This window comes from Pezoporus occidentalis, unplaced genomic scaffold (genome assembly GCF_034315485.1).
Source record: "Pezoporus occidentalis ecotype Australia unplaced genomic scaffold, CSIRO_AGI_Poc_V1 ctg23, whole genome shotgun sequence".
Classification (NCBI taxonomy): domain Eukaryota; kingdom Metazoa; phylum Chordata; class Aves; order Psittaciformes; family Psittacidae; genus Pezoporus; species Pezoporus occidentalis.
Window position 1 is genome coordinate 4589662 of NW_026914180.1, and position 18127 is coordinate 4607788.

At 39.8% G+C, this 18127-nt stretch overlaps 1 protein-coding gene across 6 annotated transcripts in view; it reads left to right on the top strand.

The window, feature by feature from the left end:
• Window positions 1–18127, top strand: part of DPP6 (dipeptidyl peptidase like 6) — a 563983-nt gene that overhangs the window by 515869 nt on the left and 29987 nt on the right. For all 6 annotated transcript variants that reach the window (XM_062621474.1, XM_062621476.1, XM_062621473.1 and 3 more), the window contains 4 exons: window positions 4172–4279; window positions 4849–4940; window positions 6458–6505; window positions 8674–8792. In XM_062621474.1, the coding sequence (XP_062477458.1) occupies window positions 4172–4279; window positions 4849–4940; window positions 6458–6505; window positions 8674–8792 (367 nt within the window). The remainder of the gene's footprint in view (window positions 1–4171; window positions 4280–4848; window positions 4941–6457; window positions 6506–8673; window positions 8793–18127) is intronic.

Genomic DNA, 18127 nt, shown 5'->3' on the forward strand with positions numbered 1-18127 from the left:
GTTTGTCCCACTGCACGTTTGATCATGCACATTCTCAAAGTGTACTGCCCACCATCCTGCATGCACCTTACCATTCCTTCTTCCACCAGAGGAATCTTCCTCAGGTGGCTGCAGATTTGGTGATGCTCAGTGGTCCCTCTCCAAACACAACTGAATACACACCACCTTTTTTAAAAAATAGTTATTCCTTACTCCAGGACTTCATGACCCTCTTTAAGATCTACAGAAGTTCAGACTGCATTTAGGATTGTCCTGTCATTCATACTTATTCTGCCAAATTTGGGATAAGCTTCTGAGACCCTCGTTGGTTTCTTCTTCTCCTGACCATTTGTGCTGACCTGTGTTGCACAGCTCTGAACTCCAGCAGCAGTCCCCCCAAGCATCACAATGCCTTCCAGCAGCCTTCCATCCCTTACCTCTTTCACCAAAGCTGAAGTTTTTGGTGGCATCATTTTGATACACAGTGATAAACAGGTTGCTGGAAATGGAGTTACTGCCTCTTTCTTTTACTGATAGTGATGCAGGTTGGTTAGTCCCACCAATTTCTTCCCTAGCTACAGGCTCATCCTTTGTACAGTGATTATTCCTTCAGGTCTGAGGATGACTGGGTAGTCCTCAGCTCCAAACATCCTTCCTCCTCCACCCTGGGGGCAATAGCCCATCACAAGTGAGAGCTCTGGATAGACCTGCTTTCTGAACTCAGCCACTGTCTGGTCACACAGGACTCAGAAAGGCAAATGGGACACTTAGTCACACTTACTTAGTCACTTTTAAGCTCAATTTAAGCTGCTGTGGAATCAATCATACAAGAGTTACCTTACTTTTTTTTCTTCCATATACTTGAGTCAAAGAGCACTGAGTTATTGCTGCATGCAGCTGACATGAGAACAGCTTTGTCCTTCATCTGCACGAAGCAGAGGATTTCTGGTAACTGGTCTTGAACGTTTGGGTAGAATTCATTTGTCTGAATAGAGAGATCTAGCTGAGCAAGAAGACAAGAAGAGCCATAAAGACTTCAGAAGCACCCCAACGAGCCTCCCCTCTGCTTCCTCTGCTCCAACCCTATCTTTAGCAGACACAGCAGCTGGTGGTATTTAGGGGCAGTGTGTGAGCTGCTGCTTTCCATAGTCCAGTCCTGTCATATTTCACCACCATCTACAATAAAATGATTACAGACATTTGAGACTATATCCATGTCTATTCCCTTTAGTATCTGTTAATGAGTCACGAGTTTGTTCAATCTCTTTTTGTATTTCCTGATACCAGCTGCTTCCATATGCCTCCTGTGGCAAAAGCTTCCAAAAATTCCCTACCTGCTGCACAGGAAAAGTATTTTCTTGTACCAGCATTAAAGTGATCTACTATTTTCAAGGAGAGCCCTTCTGTTCTGGTGTTGTAGGATTCAGTCAATAGTTAACCAAAGTTTCAAACTGTTTATATCACATGCAGAATATTTTAATTACATGCCCAGTGTAGCTCCCTACAGTATAAAATCCTGTTCCAAAAGCCTAATGTCCCCACCATTTGCCATCCAGGATAAGTCACCATCTCTGTCAAGATCCTAAACCAAGTTCTGAGCTTATTAATGAATTGTCTTTCCAGCAACAGGAATATGCACACAGGCTGCCTCATAACATCAACCGAGTGCTAAAGCCTTCACATCTGTCATCCATGCCATGTACCTCCTTCCCCTGTAACTCTGAATGAAGTTCAAACTAATCTGCATAATGCCTGCTCTTGCTGGCAGAGATGTATTGCTGGAATATATAATGCAGTAGGCACAGATATAGAAATGTCAGCTGAACTCATTGCTATTTACCTCAGTAAAGGAAAACCTGTCGAACAGAAGGTTCTCCCAAGCTATCACAGTTGTTTTTCAATGGGGTTTCTCTGTAATGAAAGATATTCGGAAACAATATCGAGTTTCATGTTTCAGGTTACAGAACAATGTCAGAATGAAATGAAACCATAATTTCATGCAGCTGCAACAAGCCATGAATGGATTTAAAATATACTTGAAACCTAAGCCAGGAAAATAAGAGGGAAAACAGTTTGAACACTGGTTTAACATCTATGTCAGCAGCACTGGTTGAGTGTACCTTCAGCAAATTTGCTGATGACATCAAGCTGCATGGTGCTGTTGACACACCAGAGAAAAGGGATGCCTTCCATAGGGACCTTGACATGCTTGAGAGGTGGGACCATGTAAACTTCAAGAAGTTCAACGAGGCCAAAGCCAAGTACAAGGTCCTGCACCTGGGTTGGGGCAATCCCAAGCACAGCTACAGGTTGGGTGACGAATGGATTAAGAACAGCCCTGAGGAGAAGGGTGTGTTGATTGATGATAAGCTCAACATGAGCTGGCAGTGCATGCTTGCTGCCCAGAAAGACAACCATATGTTAGGCTGCATCAAAAGAGCATGGCCAGCAGGTTGAGGGAGAGGATTCTCCTCTCCCTCTCCCTCTCCCTCTCCTCCCCATGCACTGCATTCAGCTCTGAGGCTCTCAACAGAAGAAGGTGGATCTATTGAAGAGGGTTCAAATGAGACTACAAAGATGCTTCAAGGGCTGGAGCACCTCTCCTATGGAGACAGGCTGAGAGAGGTGGGCTTGTTCAGCCTGAAGAAGAGAAGGCTCCAGGGAGACCTTAGAGCAGCTTCCAGTGCTTAAAGGGGGCCTACAAGAAATCTGGAGAGGGACTTTTTACAAGGGCATGTAGGGAAATGGCAAGGGGGAACGGCTTTAACCTTACAGAGGGTCTAGATTAGATATTAGGAAGATGTTCTTTACTGTGAGGGTGGTGAGACACTCACAGGTTGCCTAGAGAAGTTGTGGATGCCCCCTCCCTAGAAGTATTCACGTCTGTGTTAGATGGGGCTTTGAGCTACCTTGTCCATGGCAGTGGGGTTGGAACTAGATGATCTTCAAGGTTCCTTCCAACCCAAACCATTTTGTGATTCTAGGATTCTACTGCAGTGTTGATAAATCTGATAAATAGTGGCAAACAATCAGTGAAGAGCTGGGAACACAGGAACATAGAGTTAGAATGATACATTAGCTTATATGAAATAAAAATGTTTATTTCTTTGCTGTAGAAGTTTGCATTAACCATAAGTCTCACCATACAACCAAGTTCTTGCTGGTTCAGTGTGGTATCTTGATGCGTGCCAAGCAGAAAGCAGGGTGTTTGACTAACACTGAACTAAAGGAAGAGCCAGAAGAGGCTAAACAACAGTTTACCTGTTGACTGCCCTTGAAGAAGACAGATCCACAAAGCTGGACCAGAGATGTCAGGGCTCAGCCAGTCCCCAGAAAAGACTGATACTACAGGAGAGCTTCAGCAGAGGTCGAGCTCTTGTTTTAGTCCCAGCTATTCAAGATTCAGAGTAGAGGATTTCCCTTGGTACAGTGCTACTGTGTCACACCATATGGACCATCCTTCTGCTTTCCCTTGCAATCTGATGTTCAACCATCTCTTATAGTAAAGACTTCTCATGTGCCTTGGGGTTTCTGTACAAAAAGATAAAGACCTTTCCAGGAAATGTTTGCATGCCATATGTGATGTTTGCTTTCCTTCTGCTAATTCTCTTCTCTCTCTGGTTGAAAGTTCTAAGCACCCAATAAAAGTCAATCATCAGTTCAGCTGGGAGCTCTGTGTCAAAGGCAGTTTTGCAAGATGTCCTCCCCTTTGTAAATAATTTACTGAAATAAATAAGAGATTAGAGAAAGACAGCAGTTAGATGCTGTTAGTTGTGTTTCCTCAAGACCAGGAAGAAATCAGTTCTTCCAGACAAGTAAACAGGGTTTGTCACACTTGTGCCAGCAAGGTTCATACCATTTCTAAAGGCTTTATTCCAACTGCTCTGAGCAGTCAGGTGTATATGTGTAGTTTTTGCTTTGCAAATGGGAATTGACTTTATAGCCAAGGAACAATCCTTGCTGTCTGCCTCCCTGTCTTCCTACAGCTGAAAAGTGTCTGCTTTCCCAAGAGCAAGAAGCAATAATCTCCAAAACTTTCTCCAGTTTCCAGTGGGCTTTTTGCTTGCCTCAGGTTGCTGTTAAAGAGCACTCTCTATTTCACTGTGAATGAATTTCACAGGGTTTGGCAGTGCTGAGCAATTCTAAACACAATAACTTAATAGTAATGCATCACTTAATGTGCTGTTTACAGAATGAAGAGCCGATTTTTTCCAAGGATGGTCGGAAGTTTTTCTTCATCCGAGCCATTCCCCAGGGAGGACGAGGGAAGTTCTACCACATCACCATGTCATCATCACAGGTGACTCACGTGCTGTCACTGCTTTGGGTATCACCAAAAGCAAAAAGCAGTAAAAAGTAGTAGTTGTGTTTGTACCGGTGGAAATGTAGAATGTGGGTTTAGGGCATAAAAGAAAACCTTCAGTGATGCTTTTTTGGGGCATATGATAACAAGAATTTCCAAATGAGCTACATAGACGAAAAAAAGTCAATCAACTGTCTCTTTCCAAACAATATAAATGCTTTGTTTTTATAATGCCTCTTCACTTGTACATAAATAAGTAAATTCCTGCACTGCCATAATGGATTAATCAGAAGCTTTTTGGCACACTGGATTAGCGGAAGGGGTTTGAAGCTGTTCTGTGCTGAATTCATCCCATTATCTTCAGTGGAGTTATAGTTCAGATGATTTTGACTCTATTACTTCTGCAGATTCACAGAAATAGCAGTAGGAGGGGTGGAAATTGCAGATGCATGGTTTATGTTTAATAGGCAATGGAGTCAAAAGAGCATCCTTTTCCAGAAGAGAAGCTTTGCTTAGATATCTTCTTTCAAGAATAAAGAAATCTAATTCTTTTCTCTTTCTGGCAGCCAAATAGTAGCAGTGACAACATACAGTCTATTACATCTGGCGATTGGGATGTGACAAAGATATTGGCATATGATGAAAAGAGGCATAAAATGTAAGTAAACCTTGGCCTGACAAATCCGTCTTCCTTTGTTACAATCGTATTGTGCATGCATCTGAAATGTATGAGCATAAGGAGATGGAGGTAAGAGAGCATGAGAAGCTGTCCCCATGTTATCTTAACCTCTTGTACCATTAATGTATTTTGTCTTATTTTGATTTTCTCTGTATAGTTCAAACCTCTCTTTCTGTGACTATTAAATACATTTGTGTAGATGAATGATTTCTCCTTCTGCAACTTCTGATATCAGCCTCTGAAGGAAAGAAGTCTGTTTTCATTGACCACCTAGATAGTTTTAGAAAGAATCTTTTATTGACCTGCAAAAATATCAATGGATTAGGAAGTATTTATGTAGAATACAAAAAAAAAAAACCCAACCCTTCTTCACAGTTGCCCTTTATGCTTGTAAAATACCTTCTGTAAATGTTTTCTTTTAAAAATACATTTCAAGAACTTACATAAGAAAATATTTGAAAGGCTTTCTGGAATCTAATACCATGAAAATTCCTTTCCAGTCAAAGTTTCAGGTGGATACAAGGCTCCCACCTCTCGGTTTCTTGACGTCACTGAGTAAGAAGTCTCTGGAATATTATAAACTTTACATTATCACTAAGAGCACAATGTTCCTTCAGGGTTTTCGAATGCCCTCAATTGCCAATAACTTCAGTACAATATAGCACATGGCAGAGCTATATGACAAACAAACACCAAAGTCTTATTTGCATTTTAACTGGCCAGTCAAGCAGGAAATGCCATATACAATTTGTGGAATCAAGATGTATATCTAAACAAGTGTAACTCATCAGCCAGGCTAAATGTACTGACATTTTATTCTACCCATGGATACTACATTTGCTCCTGTGGTCTGTCATTACTCACATGAAATACAGCTGGGGATCAGTCTGGATCCTGCACACCAGCCTGAGCTGGCCACCTCCAGAAGCACCTCTCTATTACTTTGAGAAGCTGTCACCACACGGTAGGGCATTTGCTGTTTAGCCAGAAAAGCAGTTCACCACAGTCTCAGCACAAATCAAGGACAGTAAAAAATTCAACTTCATACTCTGTCTTACCAGAAAGTCCAACTCCCATTTTCAAAGAAGACCTTTCCATGGGTTTTGCATTGGACCTCAGTTAGCTATCTAACAAAGAGTAAAAAGTGGTCAGAGAAGTAAAAACTGGTTCTAGAGAAAAAGGAAAGGTATTTAAAGGAAATTCTGAGCCAGAAATCTTGAGGTAAAAATGTGAAGGCCTTTTACTTAATCACTTGATCCTTTTTGATCTGCTGTATATGACCCAAAAATTCCCATGCTTCTTTTAACTGCAGTGCAAACTATGACGTCCTTGCTTGAGCCTCTGTGTCCCTGTCTGTGGTTTTTCTAATTCAGCTTAAACTTTCTTTGCCTTTACAAGATCAGGAAAATGGTGATTTAAAGGAACATGTTATATAAGATACTTGTAAAATACCTTTTTAATTATACACTTGCCTTTCGGGTTTTTTTTCCCTCCAGTTATTTCCACAGCACAGAAGATTTGCCAAGGAGGCGACACTTATACAGGTATGGACTTTACTAACTTCACATACAGAATGTCCCATTTTTTCAATTTTACACAAGCAATTCCAATAGAAACAGATTCTTACATATTTGTCTTTAATGGCATTGCAAGATCTTGCAATGCGTCACTGGAATAGGCAGAACACCATAACAATAGTGAGCAAAATGCTTGACATTTGCAAATGTTTTACATTTAGCAATTTTTTATTTTAATGCAAATTTTAAATGGTACCAAGATTGATAAAGATTGATAAATTGTCACAAAACTTTCCAACACAACTGCTTAACACTGGAAAGAATTCAGAATTACATAAACTAATGGTAGAAACTGGTTCTATACTTTGGGATAGCAGTTTTCACAGAAATTTGATCACGCTTCGCGTCTTCATGATCTTGAAAAGAAACAACAACATGTTATGTTTGCAAATGTTTTTCACAATCCCTTTAGTATCCTCCCTAACTGTATGATGATTAAAACGTAGGTTTATAGTAAGCTGTTGGTAGTGTAGCTATAGGGAAGTACTGTGGGAGGAGATTACAAAGGGGAGGAAACCCAAACTTTTAAATGTTCATTTTGGAATTATTATTCCAATTGTCCTGTTTTTCTTCTCAGTTACCCTGCTGTTATCGCAGCATCTTCATCGAAGGGCGGAGCTGGTGATAGCCTCAGTTGATAAGGGACAGTCAGTACATTTTCCTTCTCTAACATGATGTCATCCCCTTTTTCCTCAGTGGGAAGGAAACTAGAATGAACTAAATCATCTGAAATTGAACAATTTTTCCTTTTTCCTTTTGGGACCGCTTTGTCTGTTTGATTCCATGTTTTTTTGAGAGTAGCTCAGCTCGGTGTTTATTTTCTTAAGAAAAAAATAAAAATAAAAATTATATTGACCATGCATTTCTATTCAGATAAGAAAATCTCATTTTCAAACCCATGTCCAGACACAGCCACTCAAGAGCTGCTGCCATGAGTCAAAGCGCTTCCAACCCCTCACCCATCTTGACATGCAGCTCATCCTAGTGCTCATTAACCTCACCTCCCCACATAAGCAACAAGGAAAGGGATGCCCAAAATGTCAATGTCCTTGACCTTACTTTGATTACACAGTGATCTTGGCCTCACTTCAGGTATTTGATTTCCTGTGCTGGGTAGTTCAGCTGCCTCTCATCCCAGCCCAAGGGCATCAGCTCAGCAGCAACCTTGGCATATGGACATTGACAGAGCACCACTGGAGCTCTGACCGCTTATGTCAGATGAAGATCTGTTTGGGTTTTTTTCCCCTTTTTGTGTCTCATTTAGTAGCTTCAAATTGTATTTAAATCATAATCTGAGCCTAATCAAGAATCCAAGAGCTACTCAGGTCAGTCTTTGTGGCCCTAAACCGTGTGCTCAGCCTCATCTCCTTCTACCTTGGAATGTTAGCAAAAAAACACTCATCTGCTTTACAGTCATGCTGGAAAGATCCATTAGTTAATTGTTTTGAAGCATTTTGAAGTTTCAAAATGCTATGACAATGCAAAATGCTATTTAGTAATATTTGCTTATAATCTGTACTTCATTCTTCAATACATAGTAGATTCTTACAAAACACTCCTAAGCATATGGACACACCACATTACCTTCTTAAAAAGTGAATCCTGAAGTGTAATCTTTCCTTTCCACCTGGATGTTATAAGAGCAACTATTTAGACCCAAAAAAAGGGCTCTGGCCTCTGAGGCAGCTGTAGCAAATCAGACCAGTGTGACAACCAGTAAGAAACTTAAAGAAAGCAATTCCAGCTCTTTGTTGTCTGTTATAATGCAAGTAGGTGTAGAAATACTGCTCCATTGTTTCATGCCTTCGTTCACCAAACTGTGACTTACTCCTGTGGAATTTCAACCACTATTTTCTTTTAAAAACTATAACTTCCTTCATAACCAGCTGACCTTGCAAACAAAAAAAAAAAAAAAAGGACATCAGTATCCTGTTACATATTCTCCATTCTGGCAAAATTTAAAAAAGGAGCCATTTCTGCGATTTAAACTCAACCAAATGGATATGCTTAGTCTCTTGCTAATGCTGGAAGCATTATATTTATGTTCTTGTTCTAATGACAGGAAGGTTTACGTAATGTTATTTCCCGATAACATTTGCTCAGTGATCTTCATGGACTTGTATGAACTTTTTCAGTGCAAGCACAAATGGGAACTTCAACAGGCGGTGTCTGTCTTGTGACCTGATTGAAAACTGTACTTATTTCAGTGCATCCTTCAGTCACAACCTGGAATACTTTCTACTGACATGTGAAGGTATGTTGGGCTTTATTATTGAAGTTGTTGTGCCTAAGGACAGGATTTAGAGTCATCATTGATATCTCAGATATCCTGTGTACCTGTGGGCAGCTTTGGAAGGCTGGCCAAGCATCCTTAAGTTAAAGTACCAGTAAAATCTAGATGACATAAAGTCATCTAGACATCAGAAAGTTTGTGAGAGAGAAGACAGCAAGCTGGGATTAACTGTGGGTGGCTGGGACTGAGGTCCAAATGCATCAACTCATACCAGTACTGTGAACAGGGGCATACAAAGTTACAATGAAAAGACATTTTTCCAAGATCATGGCATGTTGCAGAAAGCTAACTAATGTACAATGCAAGTGAAGAATATCTAGTTTTTCACTTCTCTTTCATCATAAATTTGCCTTAACATGGAGTAATCTACAGGTCCAACGAGATTTTCTGTGTTGAAAATGCCTTATAATATCCAAAAGCCTAAGAATAGAGAACATTCTAAAAAAGTCACAAAAATCAGCTTTCTCCAGCTGTTAAAGCTAAACGAAGAGCTCCATAGCATTTAATCCTATGTAATTTAGTTCTATTTAATTATCCTAAATTGCACACAGAGTACATACACATCAGTTGTTCACTATGATTGAAGCTACTCAAATGCCTGCCTGCCCTCTAAAAGAAGTATTACAAACCATCAAGCAAGCACAAAATGCCTTATTTTCAACAGCTCAGTAGAAAACAAACATGTGTGACAGAGTGTACGCTGTCATTAAGGAATAAGCAGTGTCTCACTGAACATCAGTGGTCTGTTTGGAATGTCTGGACTGCCTCTTCTCTGACTGTCGAGTATTCGTTGGTGCCAGTAACTTTTTGTGATGAACAGAAGGATATAGAAGTATTTGAAATGGTAAAATGGGATATAACCAGGATAATCAAAGCAGATTGGAAAAGGAGAATGGTTAACACAATGCTAAGCAAAACGTCTGGATATGGAAATTTGTAAAGACATGTTCTGTCCCAAGAAGATGAATGGTATTTGGGGTGCATTTATAGATATTCTAAAAAATATCTGGCAAAACAATACAGAAAGGTAGCATTAACTGTAAAATGGACTAATTAACTCAATGGACTACCTGTGTATCTCTGAATCTATAGTTATGGCAGACATATGCAGAGAATTGTCATTTCACAATAAACATTCAGTTTTGTTGTAAATGTTATTATGCTTATGAAGTTTTTTTCTCTTTAAAAGAAAAACCCTGTATATTTTTCTTCTTGTTTTCATATGAAGAAAAGGTGTTAGTAGCTGCTAGAGACAATGTCCTTTTCTTTGCACCAAGGTGATTAGAAGCATTGTGAATAACAAGATTAAAATTTCTACAGAGTCTTATCAGCAGTTAGGAGGTGATATATTTGGATTGCATTGTATCTTATTCACAAAAACCTGCAGTGATACCTGAAGAGATTAGTGAGTTTTTGTTACTGTGTACATTAATACAAGTACACTAGATAATGATTTTGCATAACAAGCTGTTATTCAGATTTTTAGCTGTTGTAAACAAGACCTCCATTATAAGGTCATTAAAGTTAGATCTGTTTACAGATCTGGTTTTGCTGAACATATCTTTGTCTGAATTTTCATTATACAGGACTAAATTCTCAGTGTAGCACAAATGCAGTCCAGCTTGAACTATGGAGCTTATGTCAATGCCTCCATTCTGATACCTTTGCAAAGTACATATCCATGAGCGAATAGAGAGATCTTGCTAGGATTTCCATTTTCAATGATCTTATAAAAATACCAGTCCGTTACATTTGGTGGAGTTATTCCTTATTTACATAACTGAAAATGAGGCTTTCAACTTTTTTGCTTTCAGGCAGTTTACAGGAACGTTTCTTTTTAGTATTTTTTGAGTAGGATGCATCTAACTTCAGGTATCTGCTTTGGTACACTTACAGCAGAGTCAGCTCTCTTTGGTTCCTGGTATACCTGATGAGGTTGAGGTCAGTGGAAACATCTGTTCTGGCCGAAGTGCAGTCTTATGGATAAAAGTACCCGTCCTGTCAGACTTTGGGCATACAGCCAAGGTAGAGCTGTTGTGGTTTGATGGAGAATCACTTTGGATCCTCTAATAGGAGACTTCTTTTTCCACAGCTCCACAGGTGCTTAGCTAGAGCTCGGCCTTGCCTCACTTTCCCAGGGTATTATTTTATTGCTTATAAGCAGCCATACTGTAGAATTTTTTTGATAAGCAGGAAATCCTATTTATTCATATACATATATAATAAATAGATGGAAAAGTTACTTGAATGAGGGTACCCCAAGGAGTCCTCCTTACCCTGCAGTTGCTCAAGCAGGTAGAGCAGCAGCAGCCCACCAGAGCAGACAAGTATTTACTTACAAACATCTGTTACCCAAGGGGTTATGCCAAGAGTTCCAGCATCTGCTTCTCCCACCAATTCATAGTTGGAGTAGATGTTAATGACCAGAGAGTGTCAGACTAGCTACTGCTGTTTGGTACTTTCTTCTCCATCTACGTTGCATAAAAGCACCAGGTCTTGCTGTGTACTCTGTGACTGCCTACAGAAGTGTGTTTGTAGCGTGGCTTGCATATGACTTTATGTCAGACCATGACACTTAGACAGTAACTTCCACCATACCTCAATTTCACTCTATCCCTCTTTGCTAACTAGCTTGTGACCTTCAGTTGCAAACTTCACTGAGTTTAGAAACACAGACGCAACTGTGGCTCAGCTTAACTTCTCTAAAATGGATGGCAAGGTTTGTAAGATTTGATTAAGCAACTGATGCTTATAAAGTACTCTGTGATACTTCAATGAAAGGCAATGAAAAGGGAAAAAATATATCTTTAGTTAAAAAAAAAAAAATCCCAAAGGTTAAGAGTTGGAAGTTTTCTACTCACTGCTTTGGTACCTTAGGGGCAGCATGTAATTATCTTAAAGAAGTTTTTGCTGTCCTGCAGACTATGCTTAACAGCAGTGCTACCTTGTACAGACTGAAATGGGAGAAGTATGATATAATAAAAGGTAACCTCTCTTTCAAGAGGACAATGTAATTCTTATGTCAGGAGGCAATATTTATTGCAACCACTCAGTCCCAGAAGGCTAGTTACCTTATTTTTCATCTAATTTTATATGCTCATGATTGAATTATTGTTGCAGGATCTAAGGAAACATGATGCCTTGCAGACTACTGTTAGATTATCTCCTCTAGACACTGTTGAAAAAGCAATATGTGCTAGAGCAAGGTCACTCCTATTGTCATTTTCATCATAAAATATGGGCTTACGCTTCTGCCTCTTCTCATAAACCAGCACAGAAACTGCCAGTGATTCTCTCTAAGAAAAACAGAGAAAAGATCTGGATGGAAAGGTTTTGCTACTTTGTAAATAAATTTAATTGAGTTTGGGATTTTCTCATCTTGAATAGGATGTAAAAATCAATTGCATGTAGAAAAGGGTAAGAAAATACAAGTTTTGGCTGTGGAAAGCAATTTATTCCTGTTTCTTTAGTGGGACTCAGATATGCACAGTGCAAGGCTGAATGACACCGAGCCAGTAAAGCACTGAGGACCGTTTTTAGGTGATGGCTCCTTCTCCTCAGAAGGATGAAGCCTTATCAACAACTACCACTATAGTGAGCTGTGTAGTGCTTTAGCATTTCCATTTTAAGCAGATGCACATTGCCTTCAGTGACTCCTTCCCTCAATCCCAAGTGTAACCTGCCAGCACTATCAAAACTTGAGTCCTAATGAGGTTGTTCGTGAGAGAAGAGAGGATATGCAACCATTTCTGTTGCAGGCTAATGTGTACTCTGACACTCTACATGGCAGGTTTGCATACAGTGCCTTCACTCTCATAAAAAATCTGTGAAGTTGTTCAGAACTGGCAAAGATTTTCTGGATCCCGTAGTTCAAGTCCCTGCTATTACAGACAGTGGCATCATAGCATCCTTTACATTAGTTGTTCAGCCTCCATCAACTGACCTCAGCTATAAGCTGATCTTGACCAGCTCAATACACTTGCAGAGGTGTATGGTTCCCCACAAAGGGTTAATGCTTTCTAGCTCAGACAAGAGGAATAGAAAGGAAGACCTCTGGCACCTTCATACATTAATGCAATTAATGCCATTTAATACATGATGAAAATTATAAAGGGGAGTGTTGTTCATGGAATTCCTACCAGCCTGCTAATTAAAGTTCCCCATAATCATGCATTATCAGGAAGGGATTAATCATTTTTTAGGCATGACACAAAGAAAATTGGTAGTTACACAGATGAGAGAAGACTGTAATGAGGACTAAGAGAAAACTATTGTCTCGTACTTGCGTGGTGACTGGTGATAGGGAAGTGCCTTTGCCTCTGGACTGCATATTATCCTTTTATCCATTGACCAATTTGAGAAAAATCAGCTTTCACTTTGAAAAGAGACACCAGTATAACAGAACTGGGAACACTATCTTCTTCTGTAGGTCTCAAGTCCTTCCTTCTCCTCCAGAAACAGTAAGATTGTTTTGATCAAAATACCATAAAATTGCTACAGTTTATCCTAGCTCTTTGAAGGTTATCTCTGCTGGAACCTGTGTTTGTAGCTGACTGATAGTCTTTACTGCCAGTACTGAGCAGGTCAAATGACTTTAAAGATGTCTTGCTCTTTGGAGAAATCAAAACAGACTCTTCTAACAAAAATGAGGCAGTATTATCACCTGATTTGGATGTCCTCTCTTAGCACTGTGGTTATTAGTAGCCTTGCCTAGATGCTGTAGATCAGTAATCACAGGTAACAGGAATGAAGTCATTTCTGCCTTTCCTAGCTGGAAATTTTGTAGATATAGAGCAAAAGAATATGTTGTAACTGAGCTGTGTTTGATAAAATACCTAAAGAACCAACAGGAAAGGGATTTATCTGGGTATACATCTGCTTTTCCCCCAGTATGTCCTCTGAGCCAGCAGCAATAACAACAGCTCTGTAGCTACGCTACTGGCCCTTCAGTGCTGAATGATGCCTGGGAAATCTTTAAAGACAGGATTTATAGCACTTAGGTGCTACCAGATAAAGTCCTGGTCAGTCCCATAAACAGAGAGCAAGTGGTGCAAAAGGACACAGTAGGAAAACTTTGCAATTTAAAGATCTTCTTTGAAAGTGATTGATGCTACTGAAGAAGCAACAGAACTAAATTACTGATAATCTGAGTCAAGTTCCTCATACCACTGTGCATGTAATACATTCTGTCTGTGTATTTATGGGTTTTAAAGACAAGTGCTGCAGGTTTATTCTTTATAGAGGCAGCATTTAGCTTGAAACTTATCAGCTCTTCAAAGTGTTTCTTGAGAATTTAATTAACTTCTTTCCTCCCTCTTGGTGGAATATGGAAACACCATCTGGACACGGGAACACTGAGGAGCATTACTTGCTGCTTCCACTTACTGTGTTTAATCTGCGCATTGTAAAGTACATTTCTTTTACTTTCCAGATTTTTGCTGGACTCAGAAAAGACTGTCACTACCAAATTTTATCAAATCATCTGCCTCTTCTTTGTGGCAGGTTGTCTTTACCTCACTTTTAATCACGTTTTAACGCCGTAGAGTCCAGAACATGACTTAGGAAGGTTCAGCCTTGTAATATGGAGAGGTCTAAACCCATGGTTTGTAATCGTTTTACCTATCTAGATTTTTAGGTCCTCTGATGTTGTCACAGCACAAGCTCCTGCCCACACAGATGATACAAGTCTGAAGTGTATGGTTACACTTCTGAAAAATGCCCCATATACAGAAATTCTTAGTGTGCATGAGTCTAAACTGCAAAATATATTAAGTGAAATCCCTAATCTATAATGAGGGCTGCTTTAGGAGAAAGCATCAGCTCATCATTTAGGCTTGTTGGAACCAGGATGCAAAACAGGGCTCATGTCCTTGATCACTGCAGTCTTTCTAAACCCAGTCAGTGATTCCTGACTAGCACCTCTCCTGCTTTCTTCTAATAATGTGGCAAGGTCTTTTTACTAAAAACCACTCTCCAGCACTCCTGTGCAAAAGAACATTTAAAGGAAGCTGGAGGTGGCTGGAAAAATGGGAAAACTGGGTCATTAATGCTGCCTTGTATGCTGCATAGTGCTGTACAGCTTGGGATAAGCTCAGCCAAGAGCTGGGTGGGTGGGAACATCCTTTGAAAGGGCAGCATCCAGCACCATCACCATTGGTATAGATCAGCTCAGGGACATAAAACCCATGGATTTTTCTTTAACAATATGATTAAACATAAAAGTCTTGGCATTATTTCTAGCACTGTGGCTATATTTAGGTGCTATTATTGTATAAAGACTGTCTTTTTTGAAAAAGTCTCCTAGTATTACTCTCTCACAGGATTACCAGCTGATTTGGGTAGGTTTGAATGGTCTCCAAAGAAAAGCTAAATTATAAACCAGTAAAATGCTTGGCTTTTTTGATGAATTTCACTGTAACAAAGTAACATTTTATTTTGCCTGTCTTCTTGTTGATTCAGTTGGTTTAATCTACACTTTCTTTAATGTTGAGTTTGGGGAACTTTTTTCCCTGAAAATCCCATAAAGTCCCAGAGGAATGAGCTTTAGTCAACACTTACCTTCACAAAAACGTAGTAGTTCTAGCACATCACTTATGAGAAATTTTTGTCTGTAATATTCACCACAAAAAAAAAAAAGGGGGGGCTTCTACAAGCTTATGTTCTGAATAAAAGTGTCTGAATGCTTTCTCCCTCAGTAAAGAAGATCATGACATTTGTCTTTCACCACGAGTGTCAAATCACATTTTGCTTCAGTTTCTCCATTAGTATGAGGTGGCTGTGGGATCATCACAAAGCCATTATTGGCAGTAATTTGTACATCTATGTCTCTTTGAACAGGAAGAGACTTAAAATATTAATAAAATAATAATTTAATATCTGAGGATAATTCTTTATGAGATTTAGCAGGATACAGGGAAGAGGAAGTAGAAATTTTATTGCTGGCAAAATAAATGCTGCAGTAAGTGTTTCATTTGAGTTATGGAAAGATGCTTAAAGCCCTTTGCAACCTTTCCCCAGATGGTCATTCTCATGCTTTCACCAAGTGGGGAGCAGTAGTAGAGTGAGAATTAGTGGTTAGCCTGTGGCCACATCTTGAGTCAAGTATCATGACCCCCATTTTTTTCCTCATATTGCAAGACAGCTCTCCAAGGAAAAGCACCATTGGCTACTGGAATAGAACAGAAATGTGTCTAGTTCTGTAACCTGTCTCCATCGGTGGATGGTGCTTAATTACCCTCTTCAGGATTTTTGCAATAATGTACCCATCAGGGACATGTCTGCTCGGCTCCTGCAATAAGAGGTCGGTTCATGCCTTCAGGCAGGAGAATAATGAACCTCTTTATACATCTTTCTCTGTTCCTTCATTTAATCAGACCTTTTAACCTGTGCCGTTTGAGCCAGACCTACCATCCCTGGAAAGCAATGGGAAATCTGGAGGCAGGGGGTTTTACACTATCTATAGACAAGCAAATGCCATGAGCCTTAAGTCAGTTTTAGGGTGTCTACCATTCAAAAAGTACAAGTTCATAAAGCAACATTTTGTCCACAAAACCTGGATACATTGCTTATGTATTACCTTGCATATCACATAGACGCCTTGCATATCACAGTCTCCTCAACAGCATTCCTGGCACCAGATTGTTCTTAGTAGCTGTTATGCTCAGGTAAACATCAGTACAAGCAATAATGAAAGTATGCAGCTTAGCTCTTGCCTGGATACTTACGGACTATACACCAACTCAGTATTTAGGCAAATATATTGGCAAGAAGTAGTGAATTTCTTTCCTTTTTCCATTTCTGTAACCAAATAATCATGTCACTTATATAATATTGTTAGCTTCTCTAAATCCTGAGTTGAATGCGGACACCTATGATACATACACTGTACAAACAGGTGGGTTTTATGCTTGTTTTAATTTGTTGGCCTGTATCTAGACATGGAGAATTCAAAGACACATTTACTAACAGCGGTCCAAGAAATCCTAGCTGCAAAATGCAACTTAAGACACATGGGTTTGATTTTTTTCTCTGTCACAAGCTCCTTTAGAGGACTCAAGCGTATCTTGTAATTCCAGCTTTCTAGAGGTGTTATGAAAATCAGTCCATTACTGACTGCAATGCTCAGATATGCAGTGACAATAAGGGGCATAGATGGATAAATTACCAGAGTGGTTTTGAAAGATTCAGTGAATCTTCAATCTGTTCACTGCAGAGAAAGCTTCCTAGCAGAAACCCAACTATTAGTATGCAGGAGAGCACTCCTGTAGCAAAAGCAGCATGTGAAATGATTAAATTACTCCGGAGTGAAGAGTTAACAAGCCATGGCTGTACACGTTTGCTGTTAGCTCACAGCACCGCGCGATGTTTCGTCTCAATAGCAATTCAATAACTAGTCTGTAATTACATCACAGGCCTTAATAAGCGCAGGGCCGGTCCTCCCAGGTGCTGAATGCTCTTAACTCCCACCAGCCACAGCGGGAGCTGGAGGAACCCAGAGCAGCAGAAGAGCCCCTTGGCATGTTGCTGGACAGGACTCCAGCAAGACCAGTCTCCTGTGCCACTGCAGCATCCCTCAGTGCCTTTTGAGATAGGCAAAAATCTCTTGAATGAGGGATTGAATTTTGACTTATAGAAGCAGTAAAACAGTTATGAAAAACATAATAACCCATTTTGGCTAGAAGCACATCATTATGTATTATATGGTTTTACAGCACTGTGAGTGTTGTTAGGAGACACAATGCAGCTGTGAGGGGGAATGTCATCCCATAGCTTTTTTGATTTGGAGGGTCCTTCAATGTGTATGTGTATGAGAAATTTGCTCCTTGTGAGTGGTATGGAAGTATTGATCATCTAAGAAGGATTTGAACAGGGAAAAAAGTGCTTGTCAAGTACTACAGTGTTTCATTAGGAGTGTTTTCTGCCAATAACACCCAGGTTAAAATGTAGAAAGTAGTTTTCTTGCCTTTGAGAGACAAGAAGCTGAAATTCCTATTTTACTTCTCCAGGTGACCACTCCACATGGTTTGGGGCATCTCTGGCAGACATCTGGGGAAAGCTTGATGCTGTGGGTAAAAGTATCTTACTCCAGGGCCTGAAACAAACATTAAATGCACAGAGCGGAAATACCTACATTTAATCCTTACTCAAACTTAGTTGTGTAGAGAGCCTACTGCCTGGCAATACTTCTGAAGCCTGTGAGTTTAGTGTCAACTTGTCAACTAATAAAATCATAAATCTGTTGATCCTGGTAATGGCAAAGCATCTTAAAGATGCAGTTCTACTGAAATTCAGGTAAA